Source organism: Oncorhynchus tshawytscha, linkage group LG10 (genome assembly GCF_018296145.1).
Source record: "Oncorhynchus tshawytscha isolate Ot180627B linkage group LG10, Otsh_v2.0, whole genome shotgun sequence".
In the NCBI taxonomy this organism is placed as follows: domain Eukaryota; kingdom Metazoa; phylum Chordata; class Actinopteri; order Salmoniformes; family Salmonidae; genus Oncorhynchus; species Oncorhynchus tshawytscha.
Genome location: NC_056438.1, coordinates 62,840,752 through 62,866,008, shown reverse-complemented (window position 1 = coordinate 62,866,008; position 25,257 = coordinate 62,840,752). Strand labels below are relative to the sequence as shown.

Sequence of the window (25,257 nt, the reverse complement as noted above, 5' to 3'; positions counted from 1 at the left end):
TGTAGGGAGGCTAGCACTGGAGTAATATGATCAAATTTTGGGGTTCCAGTCAGAATTCTTGCAGCCGTATTTAGCACTAACTGAAGTTTATTTTGTGCTTTATCCGGGTAGCCGGAAAGTAGAGCATTGCAGTAGTCTAACCTAGAAGTGACAAAAGCATGGATACATTTTTCTGCATCCTTTTTGGACAGAAAGTTTCTGATTTTTGCAATGTTACGTAGATGGAAAAAAGCTGTCCTTGAAACAGTCTTGATATGTTCTTCAAAAGAGAGATCAGGGTCCAGAGTAACGCCGAGGTCCTTCACAGTTTTATTTGAGACGACTCTACAACCATTAAGATTAATTGTCATATTCAACAGGACCTAGAACAAGCATCTCTGTTTTGTCCGAGTTTAAAAGTAGAACGTTTGCAGGCATCCACTTCCTTATGTCTGAAACACATGCTTCTAGCGAGGGAAATTTTGGGGCTTCACCATGTTTCATTGAAATGTACAGCTGTGTGTCATCCGCATAGCAGTGAAAGTTAACATTATGTTTTCGAATGACATCCCCAAGAGGTCAAATATATAGTGAAAACAATAGTGTTCCTAAAACGGAACCTTGAGAAACACCGAAATTTACAGTTGATTTGTCAGAGGAGAAACCATTCACAGAGACAAACTGATATCTTTCCGACATAAGCATTACTTGGTATAAGCATTACTTGGTACTGTTTATGGCCCTCTCATGATAAATACATACTTTTGGGTATGTCTACAAGTAACATTAGTCATGATTTTAAAGTAGGGAAATGTGTCTAAAAAAATACAACACAAGGTCGTGTATTGTTTTGCACCACATCAGTAACTAAACACTGTAGAGGTCAAATTATTTTTACCAACATTAATCATGTTCATATTAAAATACTGGGTACTATTTTGTGTAGTGTGAAAAATTTAATTGATAGCATCATGGCAAACAAACTTGTTTTGACAGTTATTTTGTAAAGAACAGAGGTAGCCATCAGAACTTTGCCAGGGGCACACAATTTGCTGTCCTCATATGAGCGGGTTGCTTTTTCCCAGGAGACTAAAGAACAATGTGGTGATTGTCCTCTGCACATGTCCAGAGTACTAAGCCCCTAGCTACCTGGATTATAGCTGGTTGCTTTTTTAGACAGACACAGGCAACTTCAAACTCGGACCAAAGCACAATGAGCAAGTAGCCTCAATGATAAATAAACAATCATTAGTATCCAATTACATCACTAACAAATTATAAATCACGAATAGTATAATTCACAGATCAAAGGGGCAGGTTTCAAGGGATAAATATACCTAACATATTTTCACGTGGACTAGAAGTAAGCATGCATCTATGTATCTATGTATAAAGATCCAGGACAACAACCTCTCCCTCAATGTGATCAAGACAAAGGAGATGATTGTGGACTACAGGAAAAGGAGGACCGAGCATGCCCCCATTCTCATCGACGGGGCTGTAGTGGAGCAGGTTGAGAGCTTCAAGTTCCTTGGTGTCCACATCAACAACAAACTATCATGGCCAAGCACACTGAGACAGTCGTGTAGAGGGCACAAAAAAGCCTTTTCCACCTCAGGAGACTGAAAAGACCGACCACTAAAACAGGTCCTCAGATCATCAAAAAGTTTTACAGCTGCCCCATCGAGAGCATCCTGACTGGTTGCATCACTGCCTGGTATGGCAACTGCTTGGCCTCTGACCGCAAGGCACTACAAAGGGTAGTGTGTATGGCCCAGTACATCACTTTGGCCAAGCCTCCTGCCATCCAGGACCTCTATACCAGGCTGTGTCAGAGGAAGGCCCTAAAAATGGCCCTAAAATGTCAAAGACTCCAGCCACCCTAGTCATAGACTGGTCTCTCTGCTACCGCATGGCAAGCAGTACCGGAGTCTAGGTCCAAAAGACTTCTAAACAGCTTCTACCCCCAAGCCATAAGACTCCTGAACAGCTAATCAAATGGCTACCCAGACTATAAGCATTGAACCCCCTCTCTCTTTTACGCTGCTGCTGCTCTCTGTTTACTATCTATGCATAGTCACTTTAACTCTAACTACATGTACATATTACCTCAATTACCTTCACTAACCGGTGCCCCCGCACATTGACTCTGTACCGGTAGCCCCTGTATATTGCTTTGCTATTGTTATTTTACTGATGTTCTTTAATGATTTTTTACTTTTAATTTTATTTATCTATTTTTTACTTAACACTTATTTTGCATAAAACTGCATGGTTGGTTAAGCGCTTGTAAGTAAGCATTTCACTGTAACACCTGTTGTATTCGGCACAAAAGTATACATTTTTCATCAAACTAAATGGCTGCCACAGCTGATCATGAAAAACTCTGTGAACAGAGGGACACTCACTCTCTGAAAACGTTTAGATGAATACCAAATCCATTGTTACGTTGCTGTGGCAGATTTGTACCAAACACAAACACTGAGCGTCAGAGTGAAGCTTTGGGTGGGAATATAAGGCCTATTGTTGTTGAGGCGGATAAAAGGAGAGCTTTGATTTTCTACACTGCATTCCTGCAAAGATTTGCATAAACCATCTAAGTCTCAGTTGACACGTTACTGTACCCATTCTGGTTGAAACATAGTCAATATCCACATAACACTTGTCAGCCTAATAACTTTCAAATCAATGACCTCAACAAAGCCATTGGTTACCAACAAATCTAACATGAACAGTGATTAGCCCTACTGAGATATTGTAATAAAATCATGAATACATCCATGTCCTATTATTTCCTACTGATGTAAAGTGATATAAACAGACCACTAAAACAGTTGAAAATTTTTGTATACAATTATTGCTCTGGCTTGTTTATTTCACTTTTGTGATATAACATATTCAAATATTCAATGTCTGTTATCAATCATGATTTCCATCTGAACAGGGGGATCAAGATATCTCTTGGCCTTGCACTATCTATTTCAATTTGCCTAGAAATATAGTTCACTGTTTATTACATGACACAGAAATGTGATAAATTTCACAATTTGATTCCTGGGGGAGACAGACTTTTACTAACACACATTAACACTACTAGTGATGTAAGTTGTTGAATGCTGATCATCTGTATAACAAATATTTGAGCCTGATATTTGTAATTTGTACTTGTAATAAAAAATGTATAAATAAACAAAACACTACACGCTAGCTCAGGGTGGGGGCCCCAAAAAATTCATCATGAGGGGCTACAGTCAGTTGCTCTGCATACCACCACCCCCCACCATATTTCGAGCAAAACATTTTAGCAGCCTCTGTCTTAACACCTGAGAGAATTTTTAAAATTTTGTACACATTCTGCCATGGGGTGGAGAGAAGACTTTGCATTTTATAGCTAATTTCATTCAATTCTACTCATTTTGCCATAGGGCAGAGATGCAAAAGTGCTGTTTTACATCTAATTTCCTGCAATTCTACACATTTTTCCATAGGGTGGAGAAAAATGTTGGCAGGTTTAAATGATACCCGAGTGAGACTGACTATCAAAATCAGCTGGCTGCTAAACTAATTTAAAAATCTAAAAATGTTAGCTGACATGGACTAATTGAGTGGCTATCAGTGGCTGACATAAGAGAACAACTGCTGATTCACAACCAAATTACGATAGTGTACCTTGTGTATTATATTATTCTACATAACTTGCAACAACAGTAAATTGAGACCCTGACTGAATTGGTCCGAGGGCGTTCAAAAGGGGGGCGGCCCTCCCGCCGCCAGTTGTCCATCCCACGCCCGTGTAAACTATCTACATCACTGCAGGATTTTCACAGTGCGCATGCCGTTCTTTTCTATGTGTATTCACGCTTACAACATGGCGACGAAACACATTGGGATGAACGTTTGAGTTTATAAAACATCTTCGGCTAGGATAGCAACGAAGTACATTTCTAAAAAAGCAAGCTCTAATCGAGGTGTAATTGTTTATATATTTGTTTTTAAAATTGTATTGTGAAAAAATGAATTGTACCACGAACGTAGTGCAAGTGACGAACGTGTCGCCAAGCACAACATCTGAGCAGATGCGAATGCTGTTCGGGTTTCTTGGAACCATTGAAGAACTCAAATTGTTTCCACCAGAGTAAGTAACTCATTTGTTTAACTTTTGTCGCAAACTAGACATCGTTATTGTTTATTTGACTATTAATTCCCTACCAATTTGTGATTTGGTTGATTTCCATATAGGTAACGTTTATTATTAACTTTAGTTTAGCTAACGCTAAGCTAACGTTAGCATCGGAGGCCCAAGCTGGCCGTACCCAAAATATTAGACGAAACATGAGCTAGCTAAGATAATATGTTGGTTAGCTACTTCAGGGGTGTTTTGTTAGACACAATCTACTACTATGTTGTTGCTATCTAACTAACTTAAAAACGAACGTATTGCAGTGAATCGCCTCTGCCAGTGACGTCGCGTGTGTGTTTTGTGAAGTTCCAAGAGTCGGAGTCCGTGGGAGTTTCTCAGCATCTGACCAACACAGTCTTCGTGGACAGAGCGCTGATCGTCGTCCCTTTTGCCGAAGGTTGGTGCTTTGTTCTCCCCTCTTCAGTATGAATGATCCTTGACTGTATGACGTAGTTATGGGAGAGTGACGCGCCCATTAATTTCATGATGGAGTTCTATGATCCTGTGGTTTGAGATACTATTTAAGCATGTGTCCTAGCTATTTCAGATCCTAGTATCCATTCTCGATCTGACAAGCTTATCTGATTCTGTGATAAATGATTCCATGTCACTTTCCCAGTGTCTTGTACAATCCTCTTGCTAATTACAATGAGAGATTTCTATATCAGATCTCTCAACCCATATCCATGGTATACTGTGGAACTAAATACCAAACATATAACCACCATACACTTAATTTATTATATAAAGCTACTGCCACACTGTAAGGTCATAATGCCACCCATGATGTATTGGACTTGATAGACACTAAACAACACAGATTACTTTAAGTCTTTAGTGCTCTCCAGAGCCTATTCTTTGCCCCCGCACCACCCCTTTACCAGTAACCACAGTATACCAAGATCTGCTTTAGGGACAGGCACTTGCTTCGACAGAGAGAGCTGAACAAGCCCAGACTGTGCACGGGCAGACAAAAAGAAAGCAGAGAGGAACTTACATGTATATGAAAACTTAACCATGCTTTTTATTTTCTCCCCCATATTGGACTATCCTCTATTAAACTTCTCTGTTATTTGTGTGTGTGATTTGTTGTAGTGGAGAAGGCAAAAGCAGAGCCCCCTCCTTGATGGCTGAAAGTGGTCCTCTGCCTGCCAACAGGGGATTGTAGACAATTACAAAAGGCCAGCAAGCATTCAAGCAGCCCCCCAACCCCTTCTCTTTCTCTTTTTTCTGTGTCCTTTCTTCTTTCTCTCATTTTCTATTCTCTATGTATTTTAGTTTAAGTGGAATGCAGTAGTTATATATTACCATAAGGCAGATCACATGTATAACACAACATGTTATTTGACTACTCACAAGTCTATTTATCAAAATAGGTATTTTAATAATCTGACCTGTATAACGTCCAATCTAATTCTCATTGGATCCAAATGGTCACTGAACAGTGAACAATACACATACATCTCAATGACACGGCTATTGCTACACCTGCATTTCATACTTTTTTCACCTTTAGCGTTAAGGCACTTCCTGTTTTGGGGAGTTGGGTGAACCCTAGTTGCAATCTAGTATCCAATTTTAATTTAGCTAAAAATTAGATGCACTCACTCAACACTCGCTGTCCCTCAAATTGGCAGATTCAAATAACTAGGCTGTGTTTTCTATGTTGACCAGTGATACTGTACTTTAAGGTTGCTGACTATCTAGTTGTCGTTAATTGTCTTAGATATCCACCCACATGACAATGGCAACTGGTTCAGTGCTCTCTCTTTAACAGTGGTCTTTCTTTTTTGTTGTTGTGTTTTACAGTTCTTTTTCCTGGCTCAGCCAGTCCTGTAAACCAGGCCCTGCTGAAAATACCACCCAACCGTTTTGTCTCCTGCAGCTAAATTCTCTCTCCCATGTGCCATTTTTTAAATGTTTTTTTTTTGTGGGTGTGTGCGTATGTGTGTCTGTCTTGGTGTGTGTATGTTTGTGCGTCTTCTGTTAAAAAAATTTATTTTTCCCGTTGCATCTTGATTAATTAAGATATTGTATGTTTCCTTTTTTAGGTAGCATTGGTAACATTGAGATGTGAAAGCATAGTTTTTTTTGCCCTATATTAGTCAGACATAAAAAACAAGCTAATCTAATGTTGCCAAGTTGATTATTAAACTTTAAAGCATTAATTTTAAGCATATTTGATGCAGTGACAAGTAAGGTTCTTGGGAGAGTAGATATCGCCTACCTAGAATTTGATTGCTAGCTAGATTATTTTTCTACGTATTGCTGGTAAGTAGTAGAAACTGACTGTACAGTATTTACTGTTGACCTCCAACTCTGAAATTCTTTTTGTTTTGTGTATCTCGATTTTTTTTCCTTTTTTTTTCTCTGTGCTCCTTAGTAGTGAAGCCACCAACGTGAGTCGCTTGTTCAATCTATATGAAAATTGAGAGCACACCCCACTGGAGAAGCCGCTGTGCTAGCTAACGTTTGGTTCATGACTTAAAATACACTTTCAGGTGATACAATCTTGGCAGAGTTCAGTGGAGTAGTGTGTATTGTGATATACTTTTTTCCCAACCTTAGAAGAATAACTATCTACAATGATTAAAAGAATAAAGGAAACAAACCTTCTCAAATGTAGCAGCTATCTAAGGTAACAGTATTGAAACCTGTACACATGTTTGTTTGAAGAATACCTGAGCAAGTAATCTTTTTGTTTTTCAAAATGTCTCTCCTCTTTAGTAGATTCTAGACGTAGACGTTCTCTTCTTCCCATAATGCCTGATTTGTTTTTCTGTAGGTGTTATCCCAGAGGAGGCTAAGGCTTTGTCACTGCTGGCGCCAGCAAATGCTGTTGCAGGGATTATGTCCGGAGGAGGTCTCCTTCCAACACCTAACCCCATGTCCAATCCACAGGTAGGACTTCTCCCAACACCAAACCCCATGTCCTATCCACAGGTAGGTCCTCAGCATAGACATACAATATTTTGTTGTTCAATTTAATTATGTGGTCCTTCATTGTCTTATGTCAGATAGCGCAACGATTCTGCCTGCGCTAATCTGTCTCGTATCTTGCAAAAGGTATGGGATAGATCAAAGTAGTTTAGCTACAATGTGCTGTCTAACATTTGAAAATACTAACGTAAACTCACTCACTTTTGTACATCGCCTTGGTCTGTACAATTGACTTTATTTTTGCACCCAAAAAACGTAATACTTCCATATCAACTGTAATATCAATACCAATGTAAAGCACAATTTCTCTCCTTTCCAACAAAATTAATGACGAGACCTTCATGATGCCCATCTCTGCATAATTCAAGAAGGCAGTGAGCTTCGTCGGGTCTTTTTAAAAATGTTGGGTGGGGAGCGAAGGCTACGAAGTGATCTTGAAAGGGGGAAGGAAGTTTTTTTTCACCCGATTTGTCCAACTAATCAACTTTAAAATGTAAATAAAACAAGAGTTTATGTAATGTCTCATCACATACCTGTTTGAAGGTTTGTGTCGAATTTGAAGAGGGATTTAGGGCTGCGCTAACATTAGCCTCACAAGTGAACTGCAGCTGTTCTGACTTCAGTGTCATGATGGCTCGCAGTAATGACGTGCAAAAAAATGCAATTGGCACCCTAGTCATGAAATATTAGTTTAATATTAGCAATAATTATATTAAAAACCTCTTTGGGATATGTGGGACGATAGCGTCCCACCTCGCCAACAGCCAGTGAAAGTCCAGGGCGCCAAAAATCTTATAATTAAAATTCCTCAAGCATACAAGTATTTTACACAATTTTAAAGATACAATTTGCGTTAATCCAGCCACAGTGTCTGATTTCAAACAGGCTTTACAGCGAAAGTACCACAAACGATTGTTAGGTCACCACCAACTCACAGAAAAACAGCAATTTTTCCAGCCAAAGAGAGGAGTCACAAAAAGCATAAATAGAGACAAAATTAAGCACTAACCTTTGATGATCTTCATCAGATGACACTCATAGGACTTTGTTACACAATACATGTATGTTTTGTTCGATAAAGTGCATATTTATATAAAAAAATCTCATTTACATTGGCGCGTTACGTTCAGTAGTTCTAAAACATGCGGTGATTGTGCAGAGAGCCACATCAATTTACAGAAATACTCATCATAAATGTTGATGAAAATACAAGTGTTATACATGGAATTAGAGATATGCTTCTCCTTAATACAACCGCTGTGTCAGATAACATTTTTTTTTTTTAACTTTACGGAAAAAGCAAACCATGCAATAATCTGAGTACAGCTTTCAGACAACAAAGCAGCCAAAAATATATCCGCCATATTGTGTCATCAACATTAGTCAGAAATAGCATTATAAATATTCACTTACCTTTGATCCTTCGATGTCGGCTCTTCCTATCATTGTGAAGCAGAATTCACCAAGCGTTGGATTGTTCACCCACTGCAATCTGTGGCACTCTGCCATTTTCATCAGAATGCACTCCCAGGAATACCAGTTCCACGATAAATGTTTGATAATATCCATAATTTATGTCCAAATAGCTTCTTTTGTTAGCACGTTTGGTAAACAAATCCAAACGCGCGTTCAGGCCGAACGTCGGACGAAAAGTACAAAAAGTTATATTACAGCCTGTAGAAACGTGTCAAACTAAGTATAGAATTAATCTTTAGGATGTTTTTATCATAAATGTTCAATAATATTCCAACCGGAGAATTCCTATGTCTGTAGAAAAGCAATGAAACGAGAGCTAACTCCCTCGTGACCGCGCCTCAGAGCCTGTGGCACTCTGCCAGATACCAGACTCAATCAGCTCTCATTCGCCCCCACTTCACAGTAGAAGCCTCAAACAAAGTTCTAAAGACTGTTGACATCTCGTGGAAGCCTTGGGAAGTGCAATATGACCCCATTTACACTGTATATTGGAATGGCAAAGAGTTGAAAAACTACAAACCTCAGATTTCCCACTTCCTGGTTGAATTTTTCTCAGGTTTTCGCCTGCCATATGAGTTCTGTTATACTCACAGACATCATTCAAACGGTTTTAGAAACTTCAGTGTTTTCTATCCAATACTACTAATACTATGCATATATTAGCATCTGGGACAGAGTAGCAGGCAGTTTACTCTGGGCACCTTATTCATCCAAGCTACTCAATACTGCCCCCCTGTCACCAAGAAGTTAATTTAGACAAAAATCATGAATAATTAAGTTTTCTTACAAGTGTATATGGTTAAGCATGATTTTAATCTACGAAAGAACGGCTACCCCTGGTGAAAGAGGCTGTATGGCACAAAATGAGTTGCAAATGGGCGCTGTACGTTACGTAGTGACACGTCATGATGTAACGTACAGCGTCAGAGGAATCAGTTTTTCATCTTTTCTCCAATACTGTTAGTCCGTTACCATGTCAATCAACGCTGAATCGAAACGTAGTTCACAACCCACATTCTGATGCCAACACAGTCACTACAGTCTCATTCGTTTTCATTGCAGCCTCGTTTGAACGTCGCGGTTACGCACATTTTGTACGGAATAGGTTGAGTTTACGCTACCTAGGTAACATTGTCTGCTGAACCGAATTTCTGCCTCTAAAGTGTCTGTATTAATCTCAGCTAAAACAATAAATTGGTCAATAATGAAGTTTCTTTGGTGAGGACGTTCTAGTCATTTTACATTTAGCATGGATTTTTGTGCTTCAATGAGCGGTATTTCTGAAGTTTGACTGGGCACAAAAGCTATCATAAATTTGACCAATATTAGCTTGCTAGAGGAGAAACGTTGCTGCTAACCAACAAGCTTACCTACTTGCGTACACAATTTGTTAAACGATTCAAACAAAAGCTAGCTCGCAAACTACTTCAGTAATGCTAATTTTAACATTCTAATAAAAAAAAATGTTGTGACCAAATTTGTTTATTTTTTATTTATTTAGTTGTGGGGGGGTTTACAGATACTAACTTTTATGAGTTTTCAAGCAGCTGTTCTGTCGTGAGTCATTGCAGTAGCCTCCCGAGTTAGCTGCTGTAGTCAGCTGAGCCAATTTTACAAAGTTACTTACAAGTTAAATGTTGGCGATCGCAGAGAAACATGCTGACTTACGGACTGATTTCTGACAACGGTCACTCATTTTGAGGCTGCATGTCTACAACTTCAGGGTAATTTAACCAGGCTAAGCAAGCTTTTCATGTCAGTAAAGGTAGAGCTAGCCAGCTATTGTCAGTAAGCTAGCTACAACAGTTAGCAAAGCTGCTGATCAAGTCACTGCACTGGCGACCGAGGTCCTTGCACATTATTTGTGCAGGAGATAGCCACAGTTTTGTTTATTTTCTCATTTTTTATTATTTTTATATCTATTTCATTTTCATTTAGGTAATTATTCTGCCTATTTCATGGATACAAAAGCGTAGTGATAAAAAAAATAGTTCCTATGTTTTCATTGTTGAATGGTGAATGCTCGGGAATATTCATATTTACATACGAGTTCCACTTCCTACAAGACAGATTGTTAAAGCGAGCGTTGCGTAGGAGTGACGCCATCTGACATAAGACAATGTCGGTTCTTAAGTTAATGAAATGGAACATGCCCTGATAAGTCCACTCTCACGTGAACACAGGCATATACATGACCATGGGTATATATATAGGTATATAATTTAAATGTGTACATCAGGGTTCCCCAACGGCAGCCTGTCGGCCGAATTTAGCTTGCAGGTGGTTTTATTTGGCTCCCCAAGCTTTCTTAGCAAAGAACAAAAAAAAACAAACATTTTTTGTTGTTGATCATAAGACTGTAAAAAACCCAAGAAATCAGCTCCAATTGATTTAAATTTAGGAAATCTGTTCCAAAGTATTCTCATGCATAATAAAGAGATGATCGTATACAAATGTAAGCAAGGTTTGAAACTATTACGTTTTAGTCAAATATGATATCTGTTTGGGATTCTTGCGGTCGATTTGCAGTCTACAAAGGATTTGTAATTATTTTCCGACCATCCACTCAAGAGAAAAATTGGACCTCGGCTGAATCTAGTTGATGATCCCTGGTGTACATGATACTGCAACAAATTTCCCCCATGGGGACAATGGTCTGTAAAATAGAGTAATAGACAATGAAAGGGTTAATGATGTGTTGCATTTTAGATGGGAGGCAATCCTTTCGGTGGTCCCTCCATGGATGCGATGGCAGCGTTTGGGTTTTCAAACCCCAATATGAATATGAATATGAATCCCCAGGTGAGTGTTTGCTTGCAACCTGGAGATGCACTACATGACCAAAAGTATGTGGACACTTGCTCACCGAACATCTCATTCCAAAATCATGTGCAATAATATGGAGTTGGTCCCCCTTTGCTGCTATAACAGCCTCCACTCTTCTGGAAAGGCTTTTCACTAGATGTTGAAACATTGCTGTGGGGACTTGCTTCTATTCATCCATGTGCATTAGTGAGGTCGGGCACTGATGTTTGGCAATTAGGTCTGGCTTGCAGGCGGCGTTCCAATTCATCCCAAAGGTGTTTGATGGGGTTGTCGTCAGGGCTCTGCAGGGGAGTCAAGTTCGTCCGCACCAGTCTCGACAAACCATTGCCATGCTGAAACAGGAAAGGGCCTTCCCCAAACTGTTGCCACAAAGTTGGAAGCACAGACTTGTCTAAATTTGTCACTGTATGCTGTAGCATTAAGCTTTCCTTTCACTGGAAATAAGGGGCCTAGCCCGACTCATAAAAAAAACAACCCCAGACCATTAATACTCCACCAAACTTTAAAGTTGGCATTATGCATTCGGGCAGGTAGCGTTATCCTGGCATCCGCCAAACCATACTCCAGCGAACGCATTTCCACTGCTCCATAGTCCAATGATGGTGAGATTTACACCACTCCAGCCGACATTTGACATTGCACATGGTGATCTTAGGCTTGTGTGTGGCTGCTTGGCCATGGAAACCCATTTCATGAAACTCCCGACAAACAGTTATTATGCTGATGTTGCTTCCAGAGGCAATTTGGAATTCTGTAGTGAATGTTATAATCGAGGACAGACGATTTTTACGCTCTTCAGCACTCTGCGGCCCCATTCTGTGAACTTGTGTGGCCTACCACTTTGCGGCTGAGCCGCTGTTGTTCCTAGTGTTTTCCACTTCACAATAACAGCACTTACAGTTGACTGGGGCAGCACTAGCAGGGCAGAAATTTGGTGAACTGTTGGAAAGGTGGCATCCTATGATGGTGCTACATTGGAAGGTCACTGAGCTCTACAGTAAGGCCATTCTACTGCTAATGTTTGACTATGGAGATTGCATGGCTTTGTGCTCGATGTTATGCACATTTCAGCAATGTTTGTGGCTGAAATAGCCAAATCCATTTATTTGAAGGGGTGTCCACATACGTTTGTATATAGTGTTCTGTATGCACACGCAAATGCTGGTGTTAAAGGGGAAATGTTGAAATTATATTTTTTACTTGTATATTATATATTTTACACTCTTCTTCCCCAGTCTTTTCCCACTGAGCAGCTTCTGAAGTTTATGACACAGGTGGATCCAAAGTAAGTCATCGTGTCTTTAGAAAATTCCTATTATCAGACTAGCTTACCTCCAGTAACACCTATGAACCATTAATTTGTTGGATTGCACTCCAATGTGTTCTAATTAAGCAATAAGGCACGGAGGGGGGGGGGGTGGTATATGGCCAATATACCACGGCTAAGGGCTGTTCTTAGGCACAACGCATTGGCCATATACCATGAACCCCAGAGGGGCTTTATTGCTATTATAAACTGCTTACTAAAGTAATTAGTGCAGTAAAAATATTTTTTTGTCATACCAGTGGTATACGGTCTGACATACCACGGCTTTCAGCCAATCAGCACTCAGGGCTGGAACCACCCAGTTTATAATTAAGCGGTAAGGCCTGAGGGGGTGTGGTATGTTTAAGCAATACGGCGTGAGGAGGTGTGGTATATGGCCAATATACCAAGGCTAAGGGCTGTTAGGCACGACCTGGATACAGCCCTTAGCCGTTGTATATTGGCCATATACCAGAAACCCCTGAGGTGTCTATTATAAACTAGTTAACAACATAAATAGACCAATAAAAAGTACTTTTTTTTTGTCATACCCATGGTATACGGTATGATATACCACGGCTTTCAGCTAGTCGGCATTCAGGGCTCGAACCACCCGGTTTATAATGGCCAGAACAGCCCTTAACCATGGTATATTAGCCATATGCCACAACCCCTGGGTCCTTATTACTTAAATATACCACGCTTAAGGGCTGTTCTTAGGCACAACGCAAAGACGACCCTTAGCTGTGGTATATTGGCCATATACCACAAACCCCTGAGGTACCTTATTTCTATTATAAACCGGTTATTAATATAAATGTAACAGTAAACAAGTAGTTTTGCATCATACCCAAGGTATATTGTCTGATATACACATGACTGAAATGCTGTGGCTGTTTCAGCCAAACACCATCCAGGACCCAAACTACCCGGTTTATAATCACCACAAAATAATGTCCTCTTCTTCAGAATGAACCACATGGGTGTAGGGATGAACATGAACATGAATCCAGGCCTGAAGGCAGACTCCTCCAACAAAGAGATAGAAGTGGCCATGAAGAGGGTCAGAGAGGCCCAGTCCCTAATCTCTGCTGCCATCGAGCCTGGCAGTGAGTAGCTAAAGCATTGCATCTCCAAAACATACTTTACATCTCAGATAAATTACCGTTAGCCCTAGCTAAAAGCTATTATTTGCTGTACCAAAGTAATTTTAACGTTTTGTTTATGCAGACAAGGAGAGCAAGAGGAAGCACTCGCGTTCCAGGTCCAGGTCCAGACGCAGAAGGTCCCGTTCTCGCTCTAGACACAGGTGAACATGAAATCTGTTTTCCTGACAGAAATTATTTGGATTGAGTTAAAAAATAAAGTTTTTTCAAATTTATATTGAGGGTAGAGATTGATGTCGTGTCTGTGTGATCTTCGTGGTCTGCAGGCGTTCAAAGAGCAGGTCTAAGCGACGTTCACACTCCAGGAGCAGGAGACGCTCCAAGAGCCCTCGAAGGAGAAGTGGGAGGTCCCACTCCAAAGACAGGAGCAAACCATCACCAAGTAAATCCAGGTGAGCCACAGCGCACAGACTTGACCCATTCTTCATCCTCAAATTGCACACTCATATCGTCATATCTAACCACAACTCTAATTCCATATATACAGTTGAAGTCGGTAGTTTAGATACACAGGTTGGAGTCATTAAAACTCATTTTTCAACCACTCCACAAATTTCTTGTTTAACCCTCTCTAGGACTGGCGGAACCCCTCGCCAACAGCCAGTGAAAGTGCAGGGCGCCAAATTCAAAACCACAACAAATCTCATAATTAAAATTCCTCAAGCATACAAGTATTTTACACCATTTTAAAGATAAAATTCTCGTTAATCCAGCCACAGTGTCTGATTTCAAAAAGGCTTTACAGCGAAAGCACCACAAATGATTGTTAGGTCACCACCAAGCCACAGAAAAACATTTTGTCAGCCAAAGAGAGGAGTCACAAAAAGCAGAAAGAGATCAAATTAATCACTAACCTTTGATCTTCATCAGATGACACTCATAGGACTTCATGTTACACAATACGTGTATGTTTTGTTTGATAAAGTTCATATTTATATAAAAAAATCTTGAGTTTACATTAGTGTGATACGTTCAGTAGTTCTAAAACATGCGGTGATTGTGCAGAGAGCCACATCAAATTACACAGATACTCATAATAAACATTGATAAAGATACGACTATTATACATGGAACTTTAGATAAACTTCTCCTTAATGCAACCGCTGTGTCAGATTTTTAAAAAAACTTTACGGAGAAAGCAAACCATGCAATAATCTGAGTACAGCGTTCAGACAACAAAGCAGCCAAAAAGATATCTGCCAAATTGGGTAGTCAACATTACTCAGAAATAGCATTGTAAATATTCACTTACCTTTGATGATCTTCATCAGAATGCACTCCCAGGAATCCCAGTTCCACCATAAATGTTTGATTTGTTCGATAATGTCCATAATTTATGTCCAAATATCTTCTTTTGTTGGGGCGTTTGGTAAACAAATCCAAAAGCGCTTTCAGGTCGCGCCGAATTTAGGACTAAAAGTTCAAAAAGTTCACTTACAGCACGTAGAAACATGCCAAACTAAGTATGGAATCAATCTTTAGGATGTTTTTAACATAAAACATCAATGTTCTAACCGGAGAATTCCTTTGTCTGTTGAAATGCAATGGAACGAGAGCTAACTCTCTCGTGACCGCGCTTCATGAGACCAAGGCTCTCTGCCAGACCACTTACCGTAATTTCCGGACTATAGGCCGCTACTTTTTTCCCACGCTTTGAACCTTGCGGTTTATACAATGACGCGGCTAATTTATGGATTTTTCCCGCTTTCACAAGATTCATGCCGCCAAAAAACTGAGCACCGTCACATAATGTGACGTAAATCAAGCGCGCTCAAACTTCCTATCATTCTGATTACGGTAGTCATTTTGTCACCCTCATCATGGCAAAGACACGGAGAAATGCATATGATGCAGCTTTCAAGTTGAAGGCGATCGATCTGGCTGTTGGAAAAGGAAATAGAGCTGCTGACAGCGTGGAGCATTGTCAAAAAATCCACTATCAATGGGTTTCGAAAGGCTGGACTGCTGCTTGTTGAAGAGGGCAGCGATCCAACATCGGATGAAGCAATTCTGAGGCTATTCAACTCCGACACCGAAGTAGATGACTTCAGTGGTTTCAGTGCACAAGAGGAGGAAGATAGTGACCAATGACTTTCTTGGTAGGCTACTGTTTACTGCTATTTTTTACATTTTTGTTACAAGCCGTGTTTCGTTTTAAAGGCTGTGTAAAGTTAATTTGTTTTAAAACCTGTTGAGGATCTTGAGTCCCAATTGGGAACCAGCCCTCCCACCGTCAGCTGGAATGTGGCGCATGGAACGCAAAAAATATTCTTAAAAATATTTAACCTCCACACATTAACAAGTCCAATAGCTCAAATGAAAGATAAACAACTTGTTTATTTAGCCAGCAAGTCAGATTTCTAAAATGTTTTATGGCGAAAACATAGCACATATTTATGTCAAACCACCACCGAAGACACACCGAAGACCAAGCTAATTTCCATAGCCAAATTCAACAAAATATGCAATCACCAAACGCAGGATTAAAATTAAAATAATTTCACTAACCTTTTGAAATCTTCATCAGATGACAGTAATATAACATGTTACACAGTACATTTATGTTTTTTTCAATAATATGCTATATATATCCATAAATCTGTTTACAATGACGCCATGTTAAAAAAAATGCTACTCAAATGTCCGGAGAAATGACGATAGCTCCGCCATATGCCGTCAGCTAACATGGAATACACAACATAAACTTAGACTAAATATGCATGTTCTACATATATATAGAAAGATACACTTCTTCTAAATGCAATTGCTGTGTTACATTTATTTTTAACGTTACAGATTTCGTTCACTAGGCTATAATATGAGTCGGCGCTCAGGAATTAGCATTTTGGCTCCTCTACTTCGGAGTCCACAGAAATCCATAATAAACACACAAATATTCCCTTACCTTTGCTGTTCTTCCATCAGAAGACCTGGAAGGGTTTATACTTACCAAAAACAGCTTTAGTTTGGAAGTCTGTGTCTTTCGGTGATCAAACACGACATATTTCGGTTGAAATGCAGCCAAAAAGTCAAGTGGGTGTGCACCAAAACGTCGAAATTACATATTATATGTCGACTAAACTTGTCAAACTATGTTCAGAACACAGCGTTAGCATGTTAGCATTCTCAGGAATCAGAATCACACGAGTCGTTTAATCAATCTTGGAACAAAGACATCACCCGAGCAGAACGCGCATGAGAGTAACCTGTTTTCTCGCGTGACCGAAAGGTTTCGGCCCGCCAAAACTCTCGTGAGTGCGCGATTCTCACAATGAGAAGCCCCATTGAAAGCAGACATCGCACTGAAGAGAAAGAAACTGTTCCCAGGACTGTAGGTGCTTGGGAAGGGTGGGGGCGATGACGTCAAAGTTGGGCCAACTTTTATGATGACAAGAGAGAGTTTGGGAGAATGAGTGCCCTGAGAGTTCTGCTTTACATAGAGACATAATTTAAACGGTTTTAGAAGATTTAGTGTTTTCTATTCAATAATAATTTTTATATGCATATATTAGCAATTTGACAGATTTTTTTTCTGTTTACTATGGGCACGCAATCACCCCAAAGGGGGCAGTAAATCAGCCCTATCTTTAACAGGTTTTAATGTACCGGTAGGCACCTGGGGCTTATAGACATGTGCGGCTTATTTATGTACAAAATACATATTTTTAAAAAATTCTGTGGGTGTGGTTTATATTCAGGTGCGCTTAATAGTCCAGAAATTACGGTACTCAAACTGTTTTCTGAGCCCCTCCTTTATAGTAGAATCCTCATTCAAGTGTCTAAAGACGGTTGACATCTAGTGGAAGCCTTAGGAAGTGCAACATAACCAATATCTTACTGTATCTGTAATAGAGGCTCAGTTAAAAAAAACCTACATGCCTCAGATTTCCCACTTCCTGGTTGGATTTTTCTCAGGTTTTTGCCTGCCATATGAGTTCTGTTATACTCAGACATCATTCAAACAGTTTTAGAAACTTCAGTGTTTTCTATCCAATACTACTAATAATATGCATATATTAGCATCTGGGACAGAGTAGCAGGCAGTTTACTCTGGGCACCTTATTCATCCAAGCTACTCAATACTGCCCCCCTGTCACCAAGAAGTTAATTGACATAGTTTGAGTCAATTGGAGGTGTACCTGTGGATCTATTTCAAGGCCTACCTTAAAAATTCACTGCCTCTTTGCTTGACATAATGGGAAAATCAAAAGGAATCAGCCAAAACCTCAATTTTTTGTAGACCTGCAGAAGTCTGGTTCATCCTTGGGAGCAATTTCCAAACGCCTGAAGGTACCACGTTCATCTGTACAAACAATAGTACGCCAGTATAAACACCATGGGACCACGCAGCCGTCATATCGCTCAGGAAGGAGACGCATTCTGCCTCCTAGAGATGAACGTACTTTGGTGCGAAAAGTGCAAATCAATCCCAGGACAACAGCAAAGGACCTTGTGAAGATGCTGGAGGAAACGGGTACAAAAGTATCTATATCCACAGTAAAATGAGTCTTATATCGACATAACCTGAAAGGCTGCTCAGCAACGAAGAAGCCACTGCTCTAAAACCGCCATAAAAAAACTGCACATGAGGACAAAGTGTGTAATTTTTGGAGAAATGTCCTCTGGTCTGATGAAACAAAAATAGAACCATAATGACCATCGTTATGTTTGGAGGAAAAAGGGAGAGGCTTCCAAGCCGAAGGACACCATCCCAACCGTGAAGCACAGGGGTGGCAGCATCATGTTGTGGGGGTGCTTTGCTGCAGGAGGGACTGGTGCACTTCACAAAATAGATGGCATCATGAGGAGGAAAAGTATGTGGATATATTGAAGCAACATCTCAAGACCTCTTCCTTTCCTGTGGCTGTCCTCATTAGAGCCAGTTTCATTATAGCGCCTGATGGTTTTTGTGACTGCACATGAAGACATTTTCAAAGATCTTAATGTTCCGTTTTCACTGACCTTCATGCCTTTTAAAGTAATGATGGACTGTCATTTCTCTTTGCTTATTTGAGCTGTTCTTGCCATAATATAAACTTGGTATTTTACCAAATAGGGCTATCTTCTGTATATCACCCATACCTGGTCACAACACAACTGATTGGCTCAAACGCATTAAGAAGGAAAGAGATTCGACAAATTCACTTTTAACAAGGCACACCTGTTAATTGTAATGCATTCCAGGTGACTACCTCATGAAACTGGTTGAGAGAATGCCAAGAGTGTGCAAAGGGTGGCTACTGAAGTATATGAAATATATTTTGATTTAACACTTTTTTTGGTTACTACATGATTCCGTATGTGTTATTTCATAGTTTGATGTCTTCACTATTATTCTGCATTGCAGAAAATAGTACAAATAAAGAAAAACCCTTGAATGAGAAGGTGTTTCCAAACATTTGATTTATTTAACCTTTATTTAACTAGGCAAGTCAGTTAAGAACAAATTCTTACTTACAATGACGGCCAAATCTATACTCAATACCCCATAATGACAAAGCAAAACTTTTTTTCCCCTTTTTTTCCCGAAATGTTAGTTTTTTTTATTTTATATATTAGCAATCACATTTTACATAAGTGTTCAGACCCTTTACTCAGTACTTTGTTGAAGCACGTTTGGCAACTACTATAGCCTCTGGTCATCTTGGGTAAGACGCTACAAGCTTTGCACACCTGTATTTAGGGAGTTTCTCTGCAGATCCTTTCAAGCTCTGTCAGGTTGGATGGGGAATGTTGCTGCACAGTTATTTTTAGATCTCCAGAGATGTTCAATCGGGTTCAAGTGCGGGCTCTGGTTGGGCCACTCAAGAACATTCAGAGACTAGTCCCGAAACCACTCTTGCTTTTTCTTGGCTGTGTGCTTAGGGTCGTTGTCCTGTTGGAAGGTGAAACCTTCACACAGTCTGAGGTCCTGAGCTCTCTGGAGCAGGTTTTTCATCAAGGATCTCTCTGTACTTTGCTCTGTTCATCTTTTCCATCGATCCTGACTAGACTCCCAGTCCCTGCAGATGAAAAACATCCCCACAGCATGATGCTGCAACACCCATCCTTCACCGTAGGGATGGTGCCAGGTTTCCTCCAGACGTGACGCTTGGCATTCAGGCCAAAGAGTTCAATCTTGGTTTCATCAGACCAGAGAATCTTGTCGACGCGTCTTTAGGTGCCTAACTCCAGCTGTCATGTACCTTTTACTGAGGAGTGCCTTCTGTCTGGCCACTCTTCTATAAAGGCCTAATTGATGCAATGCTGCAGAGATGGTTGTCCTTCTGGAAGGTTCTCCCATCGCCAGAGAGGAACTCTGGAGCTCTGTCAGAGTGACCATCGGGTTCTTGGTCACCTGCCTGATCAAGGCCCTTCTCCCCCTATTGCTCAGTTTGGCCAGGCGGACAGCTCTAGGAAGAGTCTTGGTGATTCCAAACTTCTTCCATTTAAGAATGTTGGAGGCCACTGTGTTCTTGGGGACCTTCAATGTTGCAGAAATGTTTTTGTACCCTTCCCCAGATCTGTGCCTCGACACAATCCTGTCTCTGAGCTCTACGGACAATTCCTTCGGCCCCATGGCTTTGTTTTTGCCCTGACATGCATTGTCAACTGTGGGACCTTATATAGACAGGTGTGGGCCTTTCCAAATAATGTCCAATCAATTGAATTTACCACAGGTGGACTCCAATCAAGTTGTAGAAACATCTCAAGGATGATCAATGGATACAGGATGCACCTGAGCTCATTTTTGAGTCTCAGCATTTGGTCTGAATACTTAAGAATAAGGTATTTCTGTTATTTTTAATAAATTAGCAAAAATGTCAAACCTGTTTTCGCTTGTCATTATGGGGTATTGTGTGCAGATTGTTGAGCAAATTGCTTTCTTTAATCCATTTTAGAATAAGGCTGTAACGTAACAAAATGTGGAAAAAGTCAAGGTCTGAATACTTTCCGAAGGCACTGTATATACAATACCAAATATTGATCAGATGTAACTTGTCTCTGAACCACAGGGATAGGAAGAAAGAGGAGCGGGATAAAAAGTGCACCAAAACACCACCGAAAAGCTACAGCACTACCAGAAGGTCTCGCAGTATAGATCGGTGAGTGCAGCTTTGTTTGGTCAGAGCCACACGTCTGACTTGTCTGTTTCTCCATGCTGCCAACCATGTTGATTAGTCAGATATTTACTACTTGTGACATTTAATTTTTTCATTTTGTTGCTGTTGAGTACAGAAGGCGGAGGAAGAGTCGCAGCGCCAGCCGATCTCCTAAGAAATCCCCCAAGAGGAAAGTTTCCAGGACTCCCTCTCCTAGAAGGTGGATACTTTGGCCTATATATGGTCTCGTTATTGCCGTTTTTATTATTGATTGCTTCTCATAGAAAATCATTTCCGAAGGGGACACGTTTTCGAAATCATGCCAGTGGTTTTGGTGGCTACTTTGAGAGTGTGAATATGAGACGATCTTCTGGACATTTTCTTTACAGTGTGAATGCTCTCGAATCATGCACTCAAATCATTTATTTTGATTTAAAATATCAAGGTTTCTTTTAAGGGACCTGAATATAAACAATGTTGGACTGTCTACACACATTTTTAGATTGAGACTTTTAAAAAATATTTTTCATAATCTTAACCTCTCCTCTCTACAGACATAAGAAGGAGAAGAAGAGGGACAAGGAAAGACAGAATGACCGGGATCGAGAGCGCAGGTGCGATAAAGACCGCAGTCGGGAGGAACGGAAGGAAAAGAAAGAAAGGAGTAAAGATAAGGAACGGGACAAGAAAACTGATGGAGAGAAAGGTGACATGAAGGTAAGCAGTAATGACTGGAACTGATTTGTCTTATGTAAGATGTGTAGGCTGTCCATGCTTATTCTTCCTTCTGGCTTTTGACCTCAGAGATCTAGCGTGACTCGCTGTATTTAAATGAAAAACAAGTAATATGAAACTTAATCATTTCAAATGTCCTAGATGTCTTTGCAGGTCACCAGAGACTATGATGAGGAAGAGCAGGGCTACGACAGTGAGAAGGAGAGGGAGAGGCTGGACAAGAAGGATTCCGACCAGGACTCCGGAGCCCAGTCTCCTCACTCAGTGGAAGGCAATGGCACTGGGACTCCCAAAGTCAATGGTGACGACCACCGCGAAGAGGACATCGACCACCACGAAGAGGACGACATGGATGTCAGTGATTGAGTCACCTAATCATAGAGACGGGTGCATAGATCTGTGTACCCAACCCTCCATTGTTCCCAACCCTCCATGCTGCACCGACCTTACTGTATACAGGCTTCAATCAACTCCATCCCTCTTTATCTCACTTGAATTGTTAGCTTTCTTTTGGAGTGACTAGACAAAATAGATCAATTAGAAGATGAACCTTAAGACTTATCACAGTTTTGTCAATTTTCTGTTTGTATGGTGTGTGTACATGATTCTTTATTTTGTCCTATTTCGGCGGTGAAACGGTGTGGTTGGTTTATTGCTGTAATTTTAAGTGTATACTCTAGCAAGTGTGCAACCTTTTTTATTTTTTCCTTAAAGGATAATGGCATTTGTGTATTTGACTTAGTTTTTTGTTTTAGTTTCTACTCATTGCTGGGAGCAGAAGCAGCCAGTTGCACTGCATAACAAATTCACTGTATGTCCATTTCATCAGACATGGCTGCTAGATGGAGCAGTTTGCTGTGGACTTAGCTTTTCATTCTTGTATTGTTGCCTCAATAATTCACCATTTACTATTTTTTTTGTCACTCCTGTATGTGGTATAGTGTTCATATCCCATCCGTTATTATAGGGAAGACATAGTGAGTCTTGTGGTGCTATAATAACCACTCCTTATAGCTCACCTATTCACAATACTCAGATCTTATTCTTGTCATTCTTATAAGTTTGTATTGTGCTTTATCAGTGATTCTTTTATATACAATAAAAACCCATATGTGTAAAGATAATGGAGCAATATATTTTTTAAATTGGAATCTTTGAGAACTAACAGTCACAATTTAAAAAATGGCATGGGGCCCACGTTTTTATGTTTGAGTTACTCAGATAGCATAAGAACACAACATTTAGCCTTGGCTTATGTGTAGAATTGTAGGAAACTAGCTTTAAAACTGTCAAATGTTCTCTGCCCCATGGCAAACAATGGAACACTGCAGTGCAGAGACATGATGCTGGTGATTTATTTAAAGGAATGGGAAATGCTGCAATACATTTCTAAATACCAGTAGGCTCAAGCCAGATACACATTCTTATGACCCAAACTGTTACCTACTGCTGGTCATCTCATTTCAAAAACCATATGGATTTTACAGGTTGATAGTCCAACTGTATAAGCTCTCATTGAAATGTAATGTAGAGTGTACTACGGACAGGAAATAATCTTGTGGTAAAAGCACCTAAAAGCACCAGGTCAGCATTTGACCAAAGGGTTTTAGTGTGGTTACAATATATGGTAGAAGTTGGTCTTCCTGAATAATTTAAAAAGATAGCGAGATGGCAGCAGGTATAACAAGTGTGTAGGAAATATACACTCAAGAGGACATAAGTAATCCAATTGGGTCAACATGGCATGCAATAAAATGTACTTAATGTCAGTGCAGTATCAAACTGGAACAGCTTTCCTGAAACCCCATCTGGGTTCCCTTACACACACACCTTTAAAGTACAGTACAACAGTCCTCTCTCACACACAAAACACATTAAGGGCTGGATTCAATCCACATCACGGAAGATCTGCATTAAAATGTAAAGGTAATTTCCAATTGAGCCGACACAGCATTTACCGTGAATGCAGTCTCTGCGACCACAGGAAAATTGGCTATAATTGTCAATCGCACTATAAAGCGGATCTTCAGTGCTACGGATTGAACAGAGCCCCAAATTCACACGATCACTTGAAACAGACGGTGATAGCCAGGAGGTAAGATAGATGAGCTAACCTGAAAATACAGGTTTTTGCATCCTGAGAGCAAGCGAGCAAAAGGCTTGGGTATTGATCTGTGTAAGCAGGTTTAAAAATAACATTCTTATGTATTGAAAATGTATTGCTACACAGTGTTGCCCCTTTTTACTAGGCCTATATAATCTACATCATTTAAATATGAAAAACTTATGCTCAGTTTATAAGAAAAGGGTAATCTCCAAAGGGCAGACGCTAGATGCAGCGAGTGCTAAGCCTGGAGAAGTGCACGTTGAAGATGTCACAGTCAACTCCATAACTTTTCAGAGCAGTGATCATGTAGTAGGTTAATGAAGTTGTTAAGCAGATGATATCAAATATTTGTGGGGGACCATGTGCTGTTATTGCTACACATATGAACATGGTTGTGGTGCAATGCGAGTCCTGTTTGCATTGGTTTGCTATGAGGAAATATCTACAAATTGAACACTCAGGGCCAAGAGATAATTCCCTTTTTTTCCATCAGAACACACAGACATCAAACAATAAGATGGCACATTCTAATTTTGTCTCAACTTAAGTTGGTTATTTTCCTTTTAATAATGTAGGTAGGTAGAGGCTGTTTGTCAGTTTCCGAGCGGGTGGGACGGGGGCACCTCTGCCTGCTATGACAACCAGGTCAGAGGTCAGGGAAGCGACTGGGGTCCTCCTTGTAGTCCGCTGGGATGGAGAAGATGGACTCCTCAAAGTCATCGTAGCGAAACTCTTGGAAGGTGACTGTCGCTGTGATAGTGGGGAACACAGGGATGTCTGGAACACAAAAATAGGAGGGTTTGTTTCCGGCGTTTAATGTCAGTTTCTTCATAATTTTACAATATTTCATTTTATTTGAACTTATAAATAAAATCAGCCATGTGGCCACATAACGTACAGGGCATTCGGAAAGTATTCAGACCCATTTACTTTTTCCACATTTTGTTACGTTACAGCCTTTTCTACAATGGATTAAAATAAAATAAAATCCTCATCAATCGACACACAATACCCTATAACGATAAAGCAAAAACAGATTCACAGAAATGTTTGCAAATTTGTTCAAAATTAAAAACTGAAATATCACATGTACATAAGCGTTCAGATCTTTTACTCTTTTACTTTGTTGAAGCACCTTTGGCTGCAACTTCAGCCGTGAGTATTCTTGGGTATGATGCTACACGCTTGGCACACCTGTATTTGGGGAGTTCCTCCAATTCTTCTCTGCAGATCTTCTCAGGCTCTGAACAGGTTGGATGGGGAGCGTCCCTGACCAAGGCCCTTATCTCCCGATTGCTCAGATTGGCCGGGCGGCCAGGAAGTGTCTTGTAAGAATCAAGTTGTAGAAACATCTCAAGGATGATCAATGGATACAGGATGCACCTGAGCTCAATTTCGAGTCTCATAACAAAGGGTCTGAATACTAATGTAAATAAAGGTTAAAAAAATATACATTATAA

General features: G+C 40.2%; 2 protein-coding genes across 10 annotated transcripts in view; one reads left to right on the top strand and one right to left on the bottom strand.

Moving 5' to 3' along the window:
* The first annotated feature begins 3,813 nt into the window (after positions 1–3,813).
* Positions 3,814–22,814, top strand: LOC112260593 (serine/arginine-rich splicing factor 11-like). Of its 9 annotated transcripts, none has more exons than XM_024435823.2 (12): positions 3,814–4,114; positions 4,423–4,556; positions 6,945–7,102; positions 11,285–11,377; positions 12,637–12,686; positions 13,677–13,816; positions 13,938–14,016; positions 14,140–14,265; positions 20,869–20,958; positions 21,092–21,175; positions 21,510–21,672; positions 21,832–22,814. In XM_024435823.2, exons 1-12 carry the CDS (start codon positions 3,993–3,995, stop codon positions 22,054–22,056), a joined length of 1,464 nt encoding a protein of 487 aa, XP_024291591.1. In that variant the 5' UTR covers positions 3,814–3,992; the 3' UTR covers positions 22,057–22,814. The 9 variants fall into 9 exon arrangements, with proteins under 9 accessions (XP_024291591.1, XP_024291592.1, XP_042184767.1 ...); XM_024435824.2 differs by having other exon boundaries at positions 3,815–4,114; positions 6,945–7,060; XM_042328833.1 differs by having other exon boundaries at positions 3,816–4,114; positions 4,423–6,660; positions 6,945–7,060.
* Positions 22,815–23,029: 215 nt separating this feature from the next.
* LOC112260592 (ankyrin repeat domain-containing protein 13C-like) overlaps positions 23,030–25,257 on the bottom strand; it is a 29,080-nt gene continuing 26,852 nt past the window's right edge. The window contains exon 13 of the mRNA XM_024435822.2: positions 23,030–24,574. Within this exon, the coding sequence (XP_024291590.1) occupies positions 24,444–24,574 (131 nt within the window). The 3' untranslated portion in view covers positions 23,030–24,443. The remainder of the gene's footprint in view (positions 24,575–25,257) is intronic.

Excerpts from the sequence above, each read along its gene's own strand:
- LOC112260593 (XM_024435823.2), top strand. The coding sequence starts at position 3,993 with ATGAATTGTACCACGAACGTAGTGCAAGTGACGAACGTGTCGCCAAGC. Across the intron at positions 14,017-14,139 it reads CGTTCTCGCTCTAGACACAG|GCGTTCAAAGAGCAGGTCTA; the intron begins GTGAACATGAAA and ends CGTGGTCTGCAG. Across the intron at positions 14,266-20,868 it reads CCATCACCAAGTAAATCCAG|GGATAGGAAGAAAGAGGAGC; the intron begins GTGAGCCACAGC and ends TCTGAACCACAG.